The following is a 16211-nucleotide window of genomic DNA, read 5'->3' as shown; positions in this document are numbered from 1 at the left end:
GCCGTTGTTGCCGTTGACTTCAGCTGGTGTCTGTCCTGATCCACTGCACCGATGATCTGCAGTAGCAACTAATCGCTGTTCAGTCTGACTGGTTAAATGAGTTCAACGATCTCAACCTGGTGCTGATGTTGTTGGCTTTGACCTACACTTTACAGGGTGACAGCTTTATTTCAACAAAATATACATACATATATATTATAATGTAGTTCCACTTCTCTGTCAGACGGCAACAACGCTAGCGACAGTCACCTGACCTCGGATGTCTGACTTTTGTGATATGAAATGTCAGAAACGCCAGGTTTATTCATTTTCTTTTTACCAAGGTAGAATTTAATTATGCAAAAAACGTGTCACCTGCAGCAGAAACAAGAGCGAGGAGGAGGATTTGAGCGCGAGCAAGGACATTGCTAAAGCGAAGGGAGGGGCTTGAGAGTGTGCATGACAAAATCTGAACATTATATTGTTAAAGTGCGCTCTCGAATTGAAAAACTATGCTCTTGATTAAAGATGGGGATCTCACCCACAGCCCGTGTGCAACGAGCCCAGCAGGCAGCTTCCGTGGACACCACTAGGGTGACGCCCATCAGGGTAAATACTGGAAAAGAGACTTCCACTACGTCAGGTGTCTGAAGAAGGACCTTTTCCCTGCTTCACTTCTCTAAGCTCTTCTTCCATTCGAGCCCAGTACTTTGGGTTGAACTTATTTTGACGAGGCCTCCTTCTTCACTGAAGGCTTTTTACAGTCGCTGTATTTCTACATTTGTGCACTGGTTAATAATGAGGCTGCGTAGCTTCACTGTGCTGTCAGGCTCAAAAACAGTAAACGCATCGCAGCTACTGTACGTAACATTAGGTGGCAGCAAGTATCCAGTGAAGGACTAGTGTTAGATACCTTCAAATAACCCCGTCTTAACTTTGGTTTACTCTGTTAGACTTGTTTCCATCAACTGAAGCAGGAACAGACACATTTCACCTCTAGCTTCATATGAACTCTTACTGGAGGCGGAGTTGTGGGGCTCCCGCTCGCTCCTTCCTCTTCTTCATCTCGTGTCCCAGGACAAAAGGCTCAGATGTAATCTTTAATAATCCATCGGACTGCATCAACTCATCAGTGGCTCAGAGACGAACCGACAAGCAGGCAGCTCCTCGAACGGCGCACAGCGCTCCATGAGTTGAACGGCTGACAGCACTTGGAGCAAAGGAAGGACTGTGTGTGTGTGTGTGTGTGTGTGTGTGTGTGTGTGCGCTACGTCACCACCTGCTCTTATCTACACACAGTAATCTGAGGAAGAGTCAAGAGATTCAAGTCAAGCAGTGACTTACTGAGTCACAAACTCTGTACAGAACACACACACAAACACGCACACGCTCCTCTGGGAGCTCCTCGTCGTCATTCAGGGTTCCTGGGAAGAGCTCACAGCATCGACAGGCAAACAAAGTTCTGAGCAGCTCCGCCATACGACCACGAAAGAAAGCAGATCCCTGAGGTCCGTGAGAGGGACGCCTCTGTCGGCCCATCCCCAGTGACAGAGCGGCTCCCTGCGTGCAGCGTGTCAGCTAATCCCGCTTAGTTCCTGGAAGTCCCAGCTTGTCAGCTTGGCTGCGTGAGAGTTGAGTCAGCTGAGAGGACTGAGTCCTCGACAAACAGCCACAAGAGGGACACGGAAACGAGGGAGGGAGGGGGGAGAGGGAGGAGGAGGAAAACCTCAGATGTCTGACCCCGTTTCAGTTTTTAAGGATGAACCAGCTGGAAACAGTTGCTCACGTAGAAGCAGACACAATGATGACTAACGTTGTATTGGAAGCACTGATCAGCTCTTTGAAGAGGAAGGGGACGCACCGACAGCAGTAATGTTGCTGACGTGCAGCTGTTCGCAAAGGTTCAGGGACAGCGCTGACCTGATGAGCTAAATGCAGCTCACATGGCAGAATGTTAATTCATAAACAATGGAGCGGATCAAACTCACATGTGGTTAAAGTGGAGTGATTATAGGCTGACGTAGTTCAGCCACAGGACCTTTGTTGGAGTGTGAGGAGATTAAGTGATTTTTCCACAGATTTCCCCTGAAGTTTCCTCCCCACAGATAAGACTTTGAGCTCCATCGACTCCCAGGAGACGCGATTAATCAGTCTGAATCCATTCAGCTGCTTTTACAATAACAAAGTAAATTAGAACCATACAGGCAAAAAAAGAACTAAACAAAAAACCATCACACTGAAGAACTGTTACCAGAGACACGAATGGGTGTGATCCCGGAAATCACATTCATAGAATCAGCAGCTGCTGCCTGTAAAGCTCACACTGTCTGAAGCCAAGAGGCCACAACTCCATTAGAAATCCAGTTTTCCCATTATGATCTGCAAGCCTCACTTTCAGTAATGGTAACTGGATGTGTGCCTTTAAAAAGACTGGCCAATTTAAACAAGTGCCATTAAACGAACCCACTTGGATCATAAACAGAGTCTGAAGTGAAGATGATGAATTCTGTCGCTTTTGGGTGCAAGCGCCTTCCCACACATGGTGCGAACTGGGCTCAACACTGATCCACACCGGTGCTGCGCCAGGAACCACCACTCTCTGATTAGCCATGAGTACAGGACCTCAGCATAACCAGGAAGCGCAGCAGGACTGAGCGGCTGACTTTTGTTTGCCAACGTGTTAAACCCTTAAAACATGACCGTAAGTCAGCTGCTGGGTATAAATAGGCCTGCTTCTATCATCGGCGTGAGGCTCAGCTGTTCTGACAGAGGAACTCAGTGACCATTGCAACGTGTCCTCTAACCTTCCACTGGAGACTCTCTCTGAAGAACCTGATATGAATTAACAGCTGCGATGAAGGTGAACAAACCCATGGTGTTTCTGACCAACTGCAGCGTTCCTGCAGACTTCCACCACGTTGTGACGTACAGCATGTACCTGTGTTTGGTTCATTGCTCCGCAGCTTCTGTTTTCCAGGCAGAAGCAGATCAGACAGAAGCGGAGGGGATTGTGGGTACTTACAAGCTGCCTCTCCTGGGAAGGCTCAGCTCCTTCTGAAAGACACGAGACAAAAAGACACTTGTGAGTTATATGAACAATTGAAGAGTGCGTCAAAGACTTTCAGTACATGAGGTCGACCTCCAGGGGTCACTGATGTCACATGAACAGGCAGAGTCCAAATTCATTCCTGCTACAGGAAGAAGACTTTAAAGGTGCAATGGACTCAAACGACCTTTAAAGGTGCAAATCTAAACCTACAGGTTATTCAATTAATAGTTGCTATTAATAACCAAACCAGCATATAAATGGATGAAGCCATAGAACTCTAGGGCTGGTGTAAGTATATGGGTCTAAAACAGGCAAGACTCTTCTTTCAACTAAGATGCAGCTTTCAAAAGTGACCACCAGGGGGAGGAGGAGCATCAACAGTGGTCAGTCTACAGACACACCAACACTCAGGGCCCAGCTCAGCTGGTTGGGCCACGCAAGAACCGGAAGCAGTGGACTTGTCACTGACGCAGGCGAACGTGTGAACAACGGCACAGGAAGTTTGGTTTTCTGTTACTTACTGTACGTACTGTATGAGCTTTGCTGGAAACAGACCAGACATTACAGCACATCTGGCCAGTCGCACTAGTAAGGATCTGGTGCAGCTGTGTGTGTGTGTGTGTGTGTGTGTGTGTGTGTGTTATAAATGTCCACAGACAGACATGGTGGGTTCACAGCTGCTTTTACTTTGAAAAGCCCGTTATGAGAGTCCATCGGAACCCCCCACACCAAGCTTCTGTACACACCTATGTTACTTACAGTACTATGTTTGTCTGTCCCTTTCTGTCTAAGCTGAGCTCTGCTAGTGAATTTAATGCTGCTCAACATGAATCCGTCCGGTGCCTCCTCTGTCCATCACACGTGGTGTGTCATCAGAATCAGATAAAGCCCCCCAGTCTCTTCACAGGTCTCTGTACAGAGAGGCTAATGGACAGCGGTTCAGTAGAAGCAGTAGAGTAAGTGGGTGAGATAACATTGTTTTTATTTGGTCCCAGAATGACCAATTGCCCTTTAAGCATGCATCTTGCTGTCACTCACAGCGCATCTAGTGATTCTATTAGTCCTGTAAACAGATGTTGTCCAGACCCAGGAGGCCAAGAAATGGTTGGGCACCACAGGAGAGGAGGGACTTGTCATGACCCTTCTCCTGTGTGTGTTTAAACCATAGTTCAACTCAGCACTTGCCTCTAAAAATACCACCTCTGATCACAACCAGCAACCCAACAGAAAACCTGCTCTGTTACCTCTTCATGGTCAGCCTCATCCTCTCCCTCCTCAGCTGAGCCCCTGCTGCTTATTCTAGTGTTTGACTGCTCTCATCATCCAGCTGCCCACACACAGAAACTGTCAGTTTATTCCATTACTGTGTGTGTGTGTGTGTGTGTCTGTGTGTGTGTGTGTGTGTGTGTGTGTGTCTGTGTGTGTGTGTCTGTGTGTGTGTGTGTCTGTGTGTCTCTGTCTGTGTGTGTGTGTGTGTGTGTGTGTGTGTGCGTGTTGCAGCTGCTGCTATTTAAGCCCTGAGGGGGAAGTTCACCCCAAAGCCACCCTGCAAAAAGCAGGAGGCTGGAAAAACAGCTAATGGCCAATAAAGAAGCACATCTACTGTACACAGCAGCAGCTTGTGTTAACCAAACTAAAGAGGCACAAAGCGAGCTGTGATGAAATTATCCCCGGTGACGGCAAGGATACACAAAGCCTGAAGCAATCTGCCCAATGCAATACACGCACAGATAACAGGGTTTGTGGCGAGCGAGGAAGGGAGGGGGGTAATGCAATTAGATAGATGGAGCGAGAGCAGGACGCGGTAATGGGATGTAGGCTAAAAGGTAACCAAGCACATGTGGGTCCAGCACTTCTCAGAGGCAGCTTCTGATCACAGTCCTTCAGACCTTCACCACTGATGGAACCAAGAAGCCTATTTGGAGACGAGCACCGGAGGAAATGTGTTTCCTGTAGCATGAGAGACGATGCGCTTATGCTGCAAGAGTCAGTGTCCAGAGCCAGACGGACCGATAGTGGGCTGAGCGCCATCACTCACCGCCAACAGCAGGCGACGGTGACAGAGCTGGGACTCAGCACACCTCAGCAACAACATGACCCAGACTGATACGAGTCCTCCAAACAGCACTAAGCTAGCTCCATGGAGGGAGGCATCACCGGCAACACAGTGTGTTTATAGCGTCTTACGTTGCTCTCGAAAGCATCAGCGTGTGTATTTTGGTATCCTTCTAATCTATATGCGCTGTGCAGGGAGGGAGTGTGTATTTAGCTGTTGCACCCAGGGGCCCGATCATAATAACATGTTTTAGTCAAACTAAAAACATGCAATTAACAGGAGGATGGAGCGGAGCCGAGCTCCACCGGAGACAATTAGAGCTGCAGCAGCAGTCGACAGCCAGAATTCATTATCAGCACTATGTGGAGCGTGTGCTAGGTTTAAACATGACAACAATCACAGCAAACCAGCTCCTGAACTGAACCGGGTCAGCGTCAGAACCTAATCCAAGCTGTGAGCCACAGGACTCCACCAGAAAAAGCTTGTAGAGCCACAAAGGCCCACCTCCACAAGCAGAAGTGCACGGTGAAGGTGTTTGGAAGCCGCTTTCGGCTTCGGTAAGATGCATTAACGTGGAAGAGGAGGCTGGTACAGCCTGGAGCGACAGCCGCATCCACACTGGTTCAGACGCCAAAGTCAGGGTCGCTCTGTTGCTTCACAGCTTCTGTTCTTTAGTAAATTAAACTTAATCACAGGCCTAATCCTCCTTTTTGTGGCATTAATAGCAGAATGGCGATTAAGCCTTCTAATTAATTCAGCATTAACTTGTTTATTTGTCTTGGTCATCGCAAAAAAAAAAAAAGTCTACATCAATGTGCGTGAAACCGCAGGAAACTAAGAGTGTTGGGTAAAACACATGGAGCCGCTGTGACCCCTGAATCCTCTGCTCTTTGTCTGTGTGGTGATGTACGGCCGCGACGCACAGCACGAAGGCGCGCTAAGTGAATGAGCTAATCGTCCAGTGGCTTCCTGAGGACAGGAGCAGCGTCCTGATGCTGCTAACGGCCACCAGGAGAGACTCTCTCCACACAGAGGAGCCCTGGGGACCAGTAAGGCTCTAACAGAACGGGCTGAGACTGTTTGTGTCCCACAATAACACACTTAGAGCATTAGAAGTCATCAGGAGCAACATTAACACAGCTAATCTCCACCACCGGCTAAGAAATGTGGGCTCTGTGTGTGTGTGTCACCATCCATTTAGTCTGGCTTTTAATCTTCCAAATGAGCAGATATAACTCTTCCCACACTGACGCCACTAACAGCCAATTATTGTGTGTTCACCCAGTAGGAGTGTGAAGGAAGAGGCAACCCGTGTGTGTGTGTGTGTGTGTGTGTGTGTGTGTGTGTGTGTGTGTGTGTATGCGTCATCATTAACATGACTGAGTGCAGGGAAAGTGGGGCTGCAGCTGTGCCACGCCAGCTCTGAGGCCTGTAGGCGATGAACCTGTGGACGCTGACCAGGGTTCAGTGGGTTAAATCCTTAATAAAATGATGCAAAAGCTTTCAAGTCAGTTTAAGGTTCTGGCTTATTCCTGTGATATATCTTCAGCTATTGTTCCTCCACAGCTGCATCATGGAACCACTACACCCCCTTTCTGTCACACTGCAGGGCATCTCACATGCAGACATACTGTGAGTGCTGACTCACAGTCAGTTGGCTCTGAACAACCTGCAGATTAGTTTCATATCTGAGAGCTAATCTGGGCTCGTCGTGCCTTCCTGTGGGCCGACCCGTCCTTTAGCCACATGCTAATGCTGCTCTCAGCACCGACAGAGAAAACAAGCTAATCCTAATTGGAATTTACGCATTCAAATGAAACCTGCAACGCCTCACTGGAAGGGTTTTATGTGCAGATAATGCAGCACAGGCTGGCAGACGGAGGCAGAGCCAGCGTCAGGGACAGATTGGCAGGTGGATTTGAGTCGAGCTCTGCTACAACAATTAAAACAAAGAGCGGCCCGGTGTCTGTTTGAACGCGCTAAGCTGCACTGATCCCCACGGGGACCGTGTACTCGGCAGAGACAGACAGACACGGTGGTCTGCTGGAGATGCACAATGATGGAAAATCTGGGGGAGACATCAGATCAGAGCTGATGTTAAGTGATGGCAAAGACTGGTGATATGAAACAAAGCCTCACCACACAATGATGATGTCCAACCAGCACCCTCCTACCCGCTCAGAGCACACAGACGAAACGTGCAGCCAGACGGGGTCGGTGGGGAGTCTCACTGGGCTCCAACCTACAGCTACTGGACCTGAAGCTCAGTCTACTATTTAGTGCTGCATAGAAGCAAACGTGAAGCTTTGAATGAGATGAGCTAAACCTTCAGATACAGCTTTTGACTTCAAACATAAATTCTATAAATGGTTATTTCAAACACCAAATGACTCTTAAAACGTCACAGCAGCTGCAGTAACTATTAAATGTGAGCAGGTGCAAAATGATTTTCCTCATCTCAGCTCAATAAAAATGCAGCAGCGGGCGCCTGCAGGCAAACGCCTGGACCCGTGTTGACGCGCACATGGTCTGGAGGTCTGATGGGAAACCTGAGTGACAGCGCTGGGGTTTCACCGCCCCTTCCCTCAGCAAACACTGCAGCAGCTCGTTGGCGGGAACAGAGCAAACGGAAACTCATGCAGGTTCATAAAAACGCGAGAAGTGCTTTTGAAGACGAGGTGAAGCTGCCTCGCTGTGATGTGTGTGACCCAGTTTCAGCAGACTTGATAAGAAACGGCGGCTGCATTCAAATCTATGTCATGATGTCTACGCATAAAACGGCATGAAGTCATCTTCTATTCTTTGTGTCTCCCTCGCTCTGCGCTTCCACGTTATTATGTGAAAAGCAGGCGCTGGCTCTGCCGCCCTGTCAGCCCGTCTTCATTCAGCTGAAAACTGCTTCAATTTGCACCTTTCTGCTGCAACCGACCCCTCCTCCAGCGCTGAAACGGCTGGATTCACACCCACAACAGGCCACCTCTGCAAAGTCACAGTCAACTAATGATGTTTCTCCCGTCAATCGACACCCGAACATCATGTTGTTACTGGGATGTCTCCAGGCTTTTAGTGTTAGAGCAGAGTGTCATCAGCTCCACGGCAGAGAGGACGCACACTTCATCCTGTTTTAGCCAAAGACGAGGACCATGTCACCGCTCAGAATCATTTGTATTTGCTCACAATTTCACAAATAAAAGTACACACTTCTGAAAGCTGGACACAAACAGCTCAATACTTCACAGTGGACATCTATGAAGAAACACTGGAGTCCAGACACCAAGATAAATGCAGTTGGTGTCAAGAGGCATTTCTTTAATTGAAACCCTCTGTTGACCTGGTGAAATGCTGCCTCTGACAATTAAAGACTGGAACCATGACACCTCCTCAGCCAAGCTTCCCACCAGCTGCAGCTCTGTCAACCCAACCCTGGAAATACAATATAATAAAAAAATAATGCAAGAGGGAAGAAGAAGATGGAGAGGGGGAAATGAGGATGATGAAATACCGAAGCAACAGAGTGAGAACTAAAAAGATCTCAGGCTGGAAGATGAGAACTTGTAACAGGATTGATCTCTGGATGACGACGGGGGAACAGAGTGAGGAGGACTATTGACTGGATGAGAGAGGGAACAGAGAAGGTTGATGGACAGGGACCGGCAGCAAAGCCACTCTGTGGCATGTGACCTGGATGAGCTTGCTTTCATTCCTCACTGGGCCACAGCTCTTCATCTCTGCTGGAGTCTTCTTACGGGGGACGAGGGTTCGGCGACGGCTGCGTGGCCACGAAAGTTACAGATGTAGAGAAAGATATGAAGGAGGTAACTGGGTTGGAGGAGGAGCGTGGCGGCACATGTGGGAGCAGGAAGCCACTGAGGATTTCAGTAATTATCATCATCAGTTAGACAAACCGCTCTGATTTCTCTTCTCTTCTTATTTAAATCAGGGCAACACACACGCACGCACGCACGCACGCACGCACGCGCACACGCACACACACACACACACACACACAGGAATAAAAATCCAATTAACATGTTCTCAACTTGAGCCCAGCTGGCTGACGGACACCTTGCTCTGCTCCTTGAGGTCATCATCTAATCACAAGTTCCAGCAGAACAGCAAAACCCTGCGGCCAAAGTCAACTTATTTCATGGTAATTACCACATTTGTTAATGTTAGAGTGTGAATAACATGCAGCAGTATCAAAAGCTTGTGTGATAAAACAAAAACACACAGACATCGAATTATGGAGTAAATGTGCCATGAAAATGAAAAACAGAGAAAAACTATGAAGCTCCATGTGATGGAACCACAGCACCCAGGGCTGTGTGTGCGTGCGTGCGTGCGTGCGTGCGTGCGTGCGTGCGTGCGTGCGTGCGTGCGTGCGTGCGTGCGTGCGTGCGTGCGTGCGTTTGAGCAAGTGTGTGTCAGCGTGTGTGTCGTCTAGACGTAGTAACAAAGAACTTTCTTTTTGGGTTTGAAAAGTAAAACCCTGTTTCATGTAGTGCACAGTGTTGTTTAAGCTGCCTCATTATTACATTCAAGATGATGTTGTGTATCATATGTTGCCTTTTCAGACTCTGGGGGCTGATCTCCTTATGATGCCTCATCATTTGTGCTGGAAGGAAAGCAGCATTGCACCAAACCAAACCAAGGTACTGAACATGAATGTTTACACCTCCCTCGTGTTCACTATGAGCCTCACGAACGCCGTCGTTTCCTTCCAGACCTCGTCTCTCTGCTCTGAAATGAAGCCAGCTGGCTGAAGGTTTCTGTATCTCCAGGTCACTGTCGGACAATGAGCTCACATCATTTGCTCAGCGGTCACCGTGGCTACCGGATGAGCTCACAGCTACTTCTCTAATTGGCTGATCCACTTTGCTGGCGTGAGACGGAGAAAGAGATGCAGGAACAGTGTGTGACTGGAACAAAAGAAGAAAGCTGCAGCAAGCAGAAGCGTGAGCTGAGGAGCTTGTGGATGTGAGACAGAAAGTGAACAACAGAACTTCTGTTCCTACCTTCACTCACTCACTCTCTCTCTCTATTGATCCATCTCAAACAAACACGGGACCAAGCCAACCGTTAAAAGTCCAGTTAAACCCGCTAAGCTGTGTTTAACCTGTGCTTGGTGCTGGATGTGGTCAGGTTCTGATCATCTGCAGCCTTGGTTTCATACGGTTACTGCTGCTCAGGATTAAAACCACAACAACCACAGCAAAAGGGATGTTTGATGCAGAATAATGTTTGTCAGATCCCAAATGCCACACTGGAGAAATCCTGTAGAAGCTAATGCTCATTAATCTCTGGACTGTTTCCTTTAATGATTGAACCAATAAGCAGACTTCATCCTGCACCGGTCCCATTCAGGCGACGCTCAGTGGAGCCTGTTCTTTCTGCCTGCCTCCTACATGTGACTGTGTCCTCTAACTGTCGGAGGAGTCGAAGCTCCAGCTAACGCAGCAGGAGACACAGATGGATCAGTGTCTCAGCGGTACAAGGCCGTGAGGCAGAGTCTAGACCTGTGTGTTCAGGCTCTGCTGCATCAAGGCTGCTAACAAACAGAGCAGAAGCTGTCACACTTCAGAACACCACGGTTTGCTGAGTGACAGTCCTGCAGGAAATCAGATCAACAATGCCACAAGCTGCGGCACGTTCCCGTTCCCCAGCCTCCCTTGTCCTCCCAACCAGCAGCATTGTCTGACAATAGCTGTGTGTGGTGTGACGGCGGCAGAGCGAGTCCTAACCCACCCGCACCCAGGAATAAGAACACGTCTTATTACGATGGCAGATCAGACACTCAGAGTTTCCCCTGACGAGCTCTGGGCCTCCTCCATCCTGATTGGCCGCAAACAACCCGGCACACAGCAGGGCTGCATCTGCCGCAACGGCACAGGTACAGCACTGTAAGTGATCGTCACACGTTTGGCATTCCTAAACCGAAGCTGCCCAAAAACTGTGGCAGGACGAACTTTTAGTGAAGCAGACCCTCATCCTGTAATAAGGAACGGTGCCTGCATGATGTCTGCTTATTCTGAGCTGATAATGATTTGGATGAACGCACTGAACACACCCTGGGTCATTTGTTCCTGATGTGGGTCCGTGTTTGCTACAGTGGCTACTCACTGGAACCTCCCTTCGATACAAAGGGAATCAAATGTTGCATTAAAAAGTAACTAACTGTGGAGTTTAGGTTTATGTGAGAACGTGTCCTTTGAGGGTTTGGGTGGACTGAGACAAACAGCAGGTCCAGTCTCTACAGCACCAAATCACTACCAACAATCTCTGCTGTTCCAGCATCAGTCATTCAGAAAACAAACAGATCTGTGACGTCACTTCTTTCTCGCCATGTTTCTTCAGCAACATGGCTTTTGTGGCTTATTATAATCAATCAAACGACGCTGCTCTGTGTCACACCCTCCCGCCCTCGCTCCCCTTCTCCCTCCGGCATTCTCTAAAGTTTGACACCAGGACAGCAGCAGGCTCTCCGCCCTCCGGGCTCCAGCTTTTATCATGCGGAGGGATGTCTGCCCGCAGCACAACACATAAAAGGAAGGGGAGGGAGGAGGCGCAGGATAAAAGGAGGGGATGAAAAAAAGCTGGGTGGTTGTGGAGCCCTGCAGAGAGAAGACGGCAGCCCTGCGCCTCCAAACACTGTACAGTGTCATTAACATCTGGGGGAAGAGTTTAGAGCAAATCCAAGCGCCGCTTAATAATCCATGTATAAGATTACAAATTCACAAAACGTGTACAATGCCACAACGGCAAACTCCACGAAGAAGGTAAAACCCCCAGATCTGCAAACAGCAGGTCCAGTTAGTTATTGGTCATTGTGGAACCTGGAAGAGTCTATTCACTAACCACTGCTTTCAGTACAAAAACCCGTCTGAGCTGTCAAAGACGTCGTGTCTCTATTAAACACTGATCACCCGATGCAGCCTCGTGTGCAGAGGAAAAGATAATAAGGATTTATGTGGCTGCATCACTGCACAGAACCGCAGAGTCCTGGGTAATGAAGACTCCATCCGCTCTCTGTCCGTCTGGTTTATTGATAGAATAACAGAAGCCGGCACAAATTAGGCACATTTTCCTCACATACAGCTGATCAGAGTGGAGCTTTCTTGGCTCTCGATAAGCAGCAGCTGCAGTCATTTTGGCAGAACAGTGGACCGGGTCACAAGTTATTGCTGCTCCACAACAGGCCCAAAGAATCGATTCACCACAGAGAGCAGAGTAGTGGAGTAGTAGAGTGGAGGGACGGGCGTTGCTCATTCAACGTGAATGTGTGATTACTGTAGCTGACGCTAAATTAATTTCATGTTTTTGTGTCTGTACAAAGTATCATTTTCCATAAAGTAACAAATGTAAATCTCGTGAATGGAAAAAGACCGAAAGCTCATCCAGGTGCAAATGTGAGCATGTATGGTTCTGTCACAGATCTGTCAGAAGTTCAGAACCTCCCGTTTCTAACTTGATTCTCATATTTAGTGATTTTCCAGCCACCCCATGACACGCGTAGCTGTGTTTTCTGGTTAGAGAGGGATCGTACCTCGTTGGTCTCCCTGATGATGTTCAGCCTCAGACTGTACCAGCTGACCGACCGTCTGCAGGCCAGAGGCCTGGTGTCCCTCTCCAACTCCTCGTTGGCCTGAACAACCCGAGCACACGCCATGGCAAACAGCAATACACACAGAGCTCCTGCAGAAGTGCAGCACGGTCCCGGCAGAACCCAAGCTTTTAATGAGCCCTAAAGAAGATTTGCTTGTGTGATTGTACGGCTGGACTCTGCTGTTCTTTAGCCACGGTGTTTTTCTCTCCTCTGGGTTTGTTAAATCTCTTTCATGCAACAACTGCTCATAAATCCCTCAACCCATTTTGATTTGATTCTGTATCTCTGCCAAAACTCTAGATTACCCAGAGCTGCTGAGGTTTATGAGGCCTGAGAAGGGAAGGGGTGTTCAGGGGTAAGAGCCCAAGGAGGAAAAGTGAAATTTTTTTCTGCTTCCAGCCTCGGTACCTCCGGGTGATCAATATTTCACAAGGCTGAGAGAAAGTGAGAGCTCGGTCGACTGCGTCCAGAGGAGGAGGAGGAGAGGAAGCAATGAGGAGGTGGAGGAGGGAAGGAATGGAATCTCTCCATCATCCTGAGAGCCACTGCCTCCACAGGGCACCATTATGACAAGCAGCCAATACAGTGTGAGATTTAAAAAGGCACAGGAAAGGGAGACGAGCCAATGAGATCAATACAACGCTACAGGTTAGAGAGAGAATCAATGAAGCTAATGAGCAAAGTGGAAGAAATAAGAGATTTTTTAAGGGAAAACAAGTTAAATACTTCTGTAAGTAGTTTGGAACTGTATGATTCATGAGCCCCAAAGCTCTTATAGCTGCTTCTAAAGGTTTCCAGGCAACAGGGCTCCAGCTGGATGCTGAGCTGCACCAACAGAGCAGGGTCACGTCCTCAGACTCAGGGTTCAGTCACAATTAGAGGTCTGCAGAGAACATGAACCTCTGGACTCAAACCTCAACAAATCCAAGCAGAAAAATGAAAAACAACTATTTTGCTTTAGCTCAATATAATATTTGTTTGTTCCACATTTGTCTCAGCTGCATCGAATGAACAAGAAGCTGAAGGGAGTCACTGAGTTTGGCTTTTAACCCTGAAGGCATCGTCTCCATCATCTCCCACCTCAGAACTCACCACGTTCTAGTATATATTTGGTCTTTACACACAAAACTGACAACGTTCTGATTGAATGATGACCTCTGACGAGCAGCAGCAAACAAATGGGCAGGTGGATTCAAGGACAAAGGAAGGTGGTGGACGGGAGGTGTCTAGCGTTTCCACCCCCTTAGACGTATTCGACATGTGTATGTGTGTATTCAACTGTGGTTGTTGGACACACTGTATCTCTCCACATCTCCGAGCCTTTATTTCAAATGTCTATTTAAATGCCCTGATTTCTGTACAGTCCACCTCTAAAAATGTCTGTTACGAGCAAGAATGTGTTGAAAACACTGGTGCGTTGTCACGCTGCCGTTTGTCCGGCTGACTGCCTACACAACACTCAGCCACACACATAAACACAGTCCTGTGTGCCAACAAACAAATGTGCTGATGTCAGTTTGTCTACTTGGCAAAGGTACCACGTCTACTAACCGACTGCAGGACTTCCTGTCAAACCAAGTGGTGCCATTAGGGTCAATGTGGAGACAACGACCATAAGTGATAGATTTCTATTAATGGAGCTCATCTAGTTCAATACAACATACAATACAACACAGACATGAAGCCATATCACTGTCATCACAGGGACACATGAAGAAGGAGCTGCAGGTAAAACAGGTGCAGTGTAGTCTAGCAGCCTAAACTCAGCAAATCCAGGTCATCTTGCTGCCCTCATTCCAGTCCTACTTCCTCTCCACACAAAGCTATTTCCAGACCCTGAGTAGTTGATGTGGAGCACAGTGCTTCAGCATCTCTGCATGCACAACCCTGCCCCCCCCGGGTGGATGAAGGGTGTTTGCTGACTCAGCATTACAGAAGCCTCCCCACCAGCGGGGCTGCGACCCAGATAATGTATGTTGGATCACAAGGATTTGCAACATTTAGAGGAAATGCCTAAGATGAAGATCAGGATTTTACAATGTGTTCTGTCCACATGGACTGTGTTCCAGACAACAGACGGTGCTGTTTCAAGCCACTCAGATGATGAACGTCTTTATAACATCGTGTCTTTAGACTGACAGACACAACAGACTAACACCACCTGACCAGAGTGTTGGTTAAGAAGAAAGAATCTGAACAGTCATGTACTAAAATAAAGGCAAACATCTGAATGATGGTCTTTACTCTTCATCAACCCGACCACCTCTGACTGCTGTAGCTCTCTCTTACCTGGAGTCCCCTGCGTCTCAGGATGCTCGAGTCATCCATGACTTGTTGAGCTCAGGCAGGTTCCCCCTGTTTTTGGTTTGTGTGGACAAAGACGAAGTTCAGGCACTTTCTTGGACGTCTATGCGCTTTACATGACAGCCTCCTCGTTCCTTCGTCTTCATGCACCGAGTATCAACAAAGGTCCATCCATCCAAAGCACAGCGAGACCAACACCTTCCTTATGCAGAGTGAGTGATTGGACACGTGGATCAGGACACTAAGCATAAAGGCTGGTCTACTTGTCCAAACCTTCCTCTGCTTCTGGTTCATAGGACCGATCCCATGGTACCTAGCTTGTTCCAGCTGGTTGTGGAGTAGGTGACAGTCAGCAGAGCACGTGTCCTAACCCCCCCCCACACACACACAGTCCACGGTCCTTCAGTCGTCCTCCTCCCACTGACAGAAGCCGCTCGCTGCTTCAGAACCTCGCACCCTTAAGGCACTAGTCCAATTTCTGATCGGGAAACAAGACTTCAGGAGTTCTCCAACAGTACGGACAGACAGTGCACGGAAGACTTCAGAAAAACCTGCTCCCACTCAGTCACACTGTTTGAGACAAGGCGAGGGTTTCAAACAACAATAAGCTGCTGGACAGCGGGGCGACAGAATGTGGACTGGAAACAAGAGCCTGTTTGTTTGCTAGCAGCGGTCCTCACACATCTCTTTCCGTGCCAACCGGCCGGGACCGATTCCATCCGGGTAAAGGCCACGAGAGTCCCACATGCATCCACACTGCACTCAGGCCTCACCACACGCTAGTCACCTCCTCGCCTCTGGCATCCTCTGCAGCAGCTTCTCCTGCATGGCTCTGTCTTTGCTGAGGAGATCCGACTGAAGGCTGAAGGTGATGATGAGCGTGGAGCTGCTGCCCTCCCTCAGCGAGAAGCAGATGAGGCCTGGGAACAGATCCTTTTCTGCGTTTTGCTCTTCACATTTCTCCGTCTCTCGTGTTGTTGCTTTCTTTCCTCGCTCTGATGTGTCAGTATGCTCACACGCTCCAACTCCTCCCCTGCTCTTTCACTGCACGCTTTACATCTCTCTCTCTCCCTCTCTCTCTCTCTCTGCAGAGGCGGCCAATCAGGTGCGAGCAGGAGACAGAGACTTTGCTCACAATGAATGGAGGGAGGACTGGTGCTCCACCTCCTGCTGCTCCCCGTCTGCCACAGTCCTCTGCTCACAGCCTCGCTGACACGAAT

The 16211-nt window shown here is 48.6% G+C and overlaps 1 protein-coding gene across 8 annotated transcripts in view; it reads right to left on the bottom strand.

Annotated features, from left to right (window-relative positions):
- The window catches only part of mast2 (microtubule associated serine/threonine kinase 2), a 79435-nt gene that overhangs the window by 29879 nt on the left and 33345 nt on the right, over positions 1–16211 (bottom strand). For 5 of the 8 annotated variants that reach the window (XM_029147415.3, XM_029147416.3, XM_029147417.3 and 2 more), the window contains exon 4: positions 3002–3033. In XM_029147415.3, coding sequence (XP_029003248.1) covers positions 3002–3033 — 32 coding nt within the window. Of the gene's footprint in view, positions 1–997; positions 1658–3001; positions 3034–14976; positions 16160–16211 lie in introns of those variants that run through there. The other 3 variants (XM_029147421.3, XM_029147420.3, XM_055508484.1) reach the window with 3 other exon arrangements.

Source organism: Betta splendens, chromosome 4, assembly GCF_900634795.4.
Source record: "Betta splendens chromosome 4, fBetSpl5.4, whole genome shotgun sequence".
NCBI lineage: Eukaryota > Metazoa > Chordata > Actinopteri > Anabantiformes > Osphronemidae > Betta > Betta splendens.
Note: the sequence above shows the minus strand (reverse complement) of the source record. Positions and strands in the feature narration are given on the sequence as shown.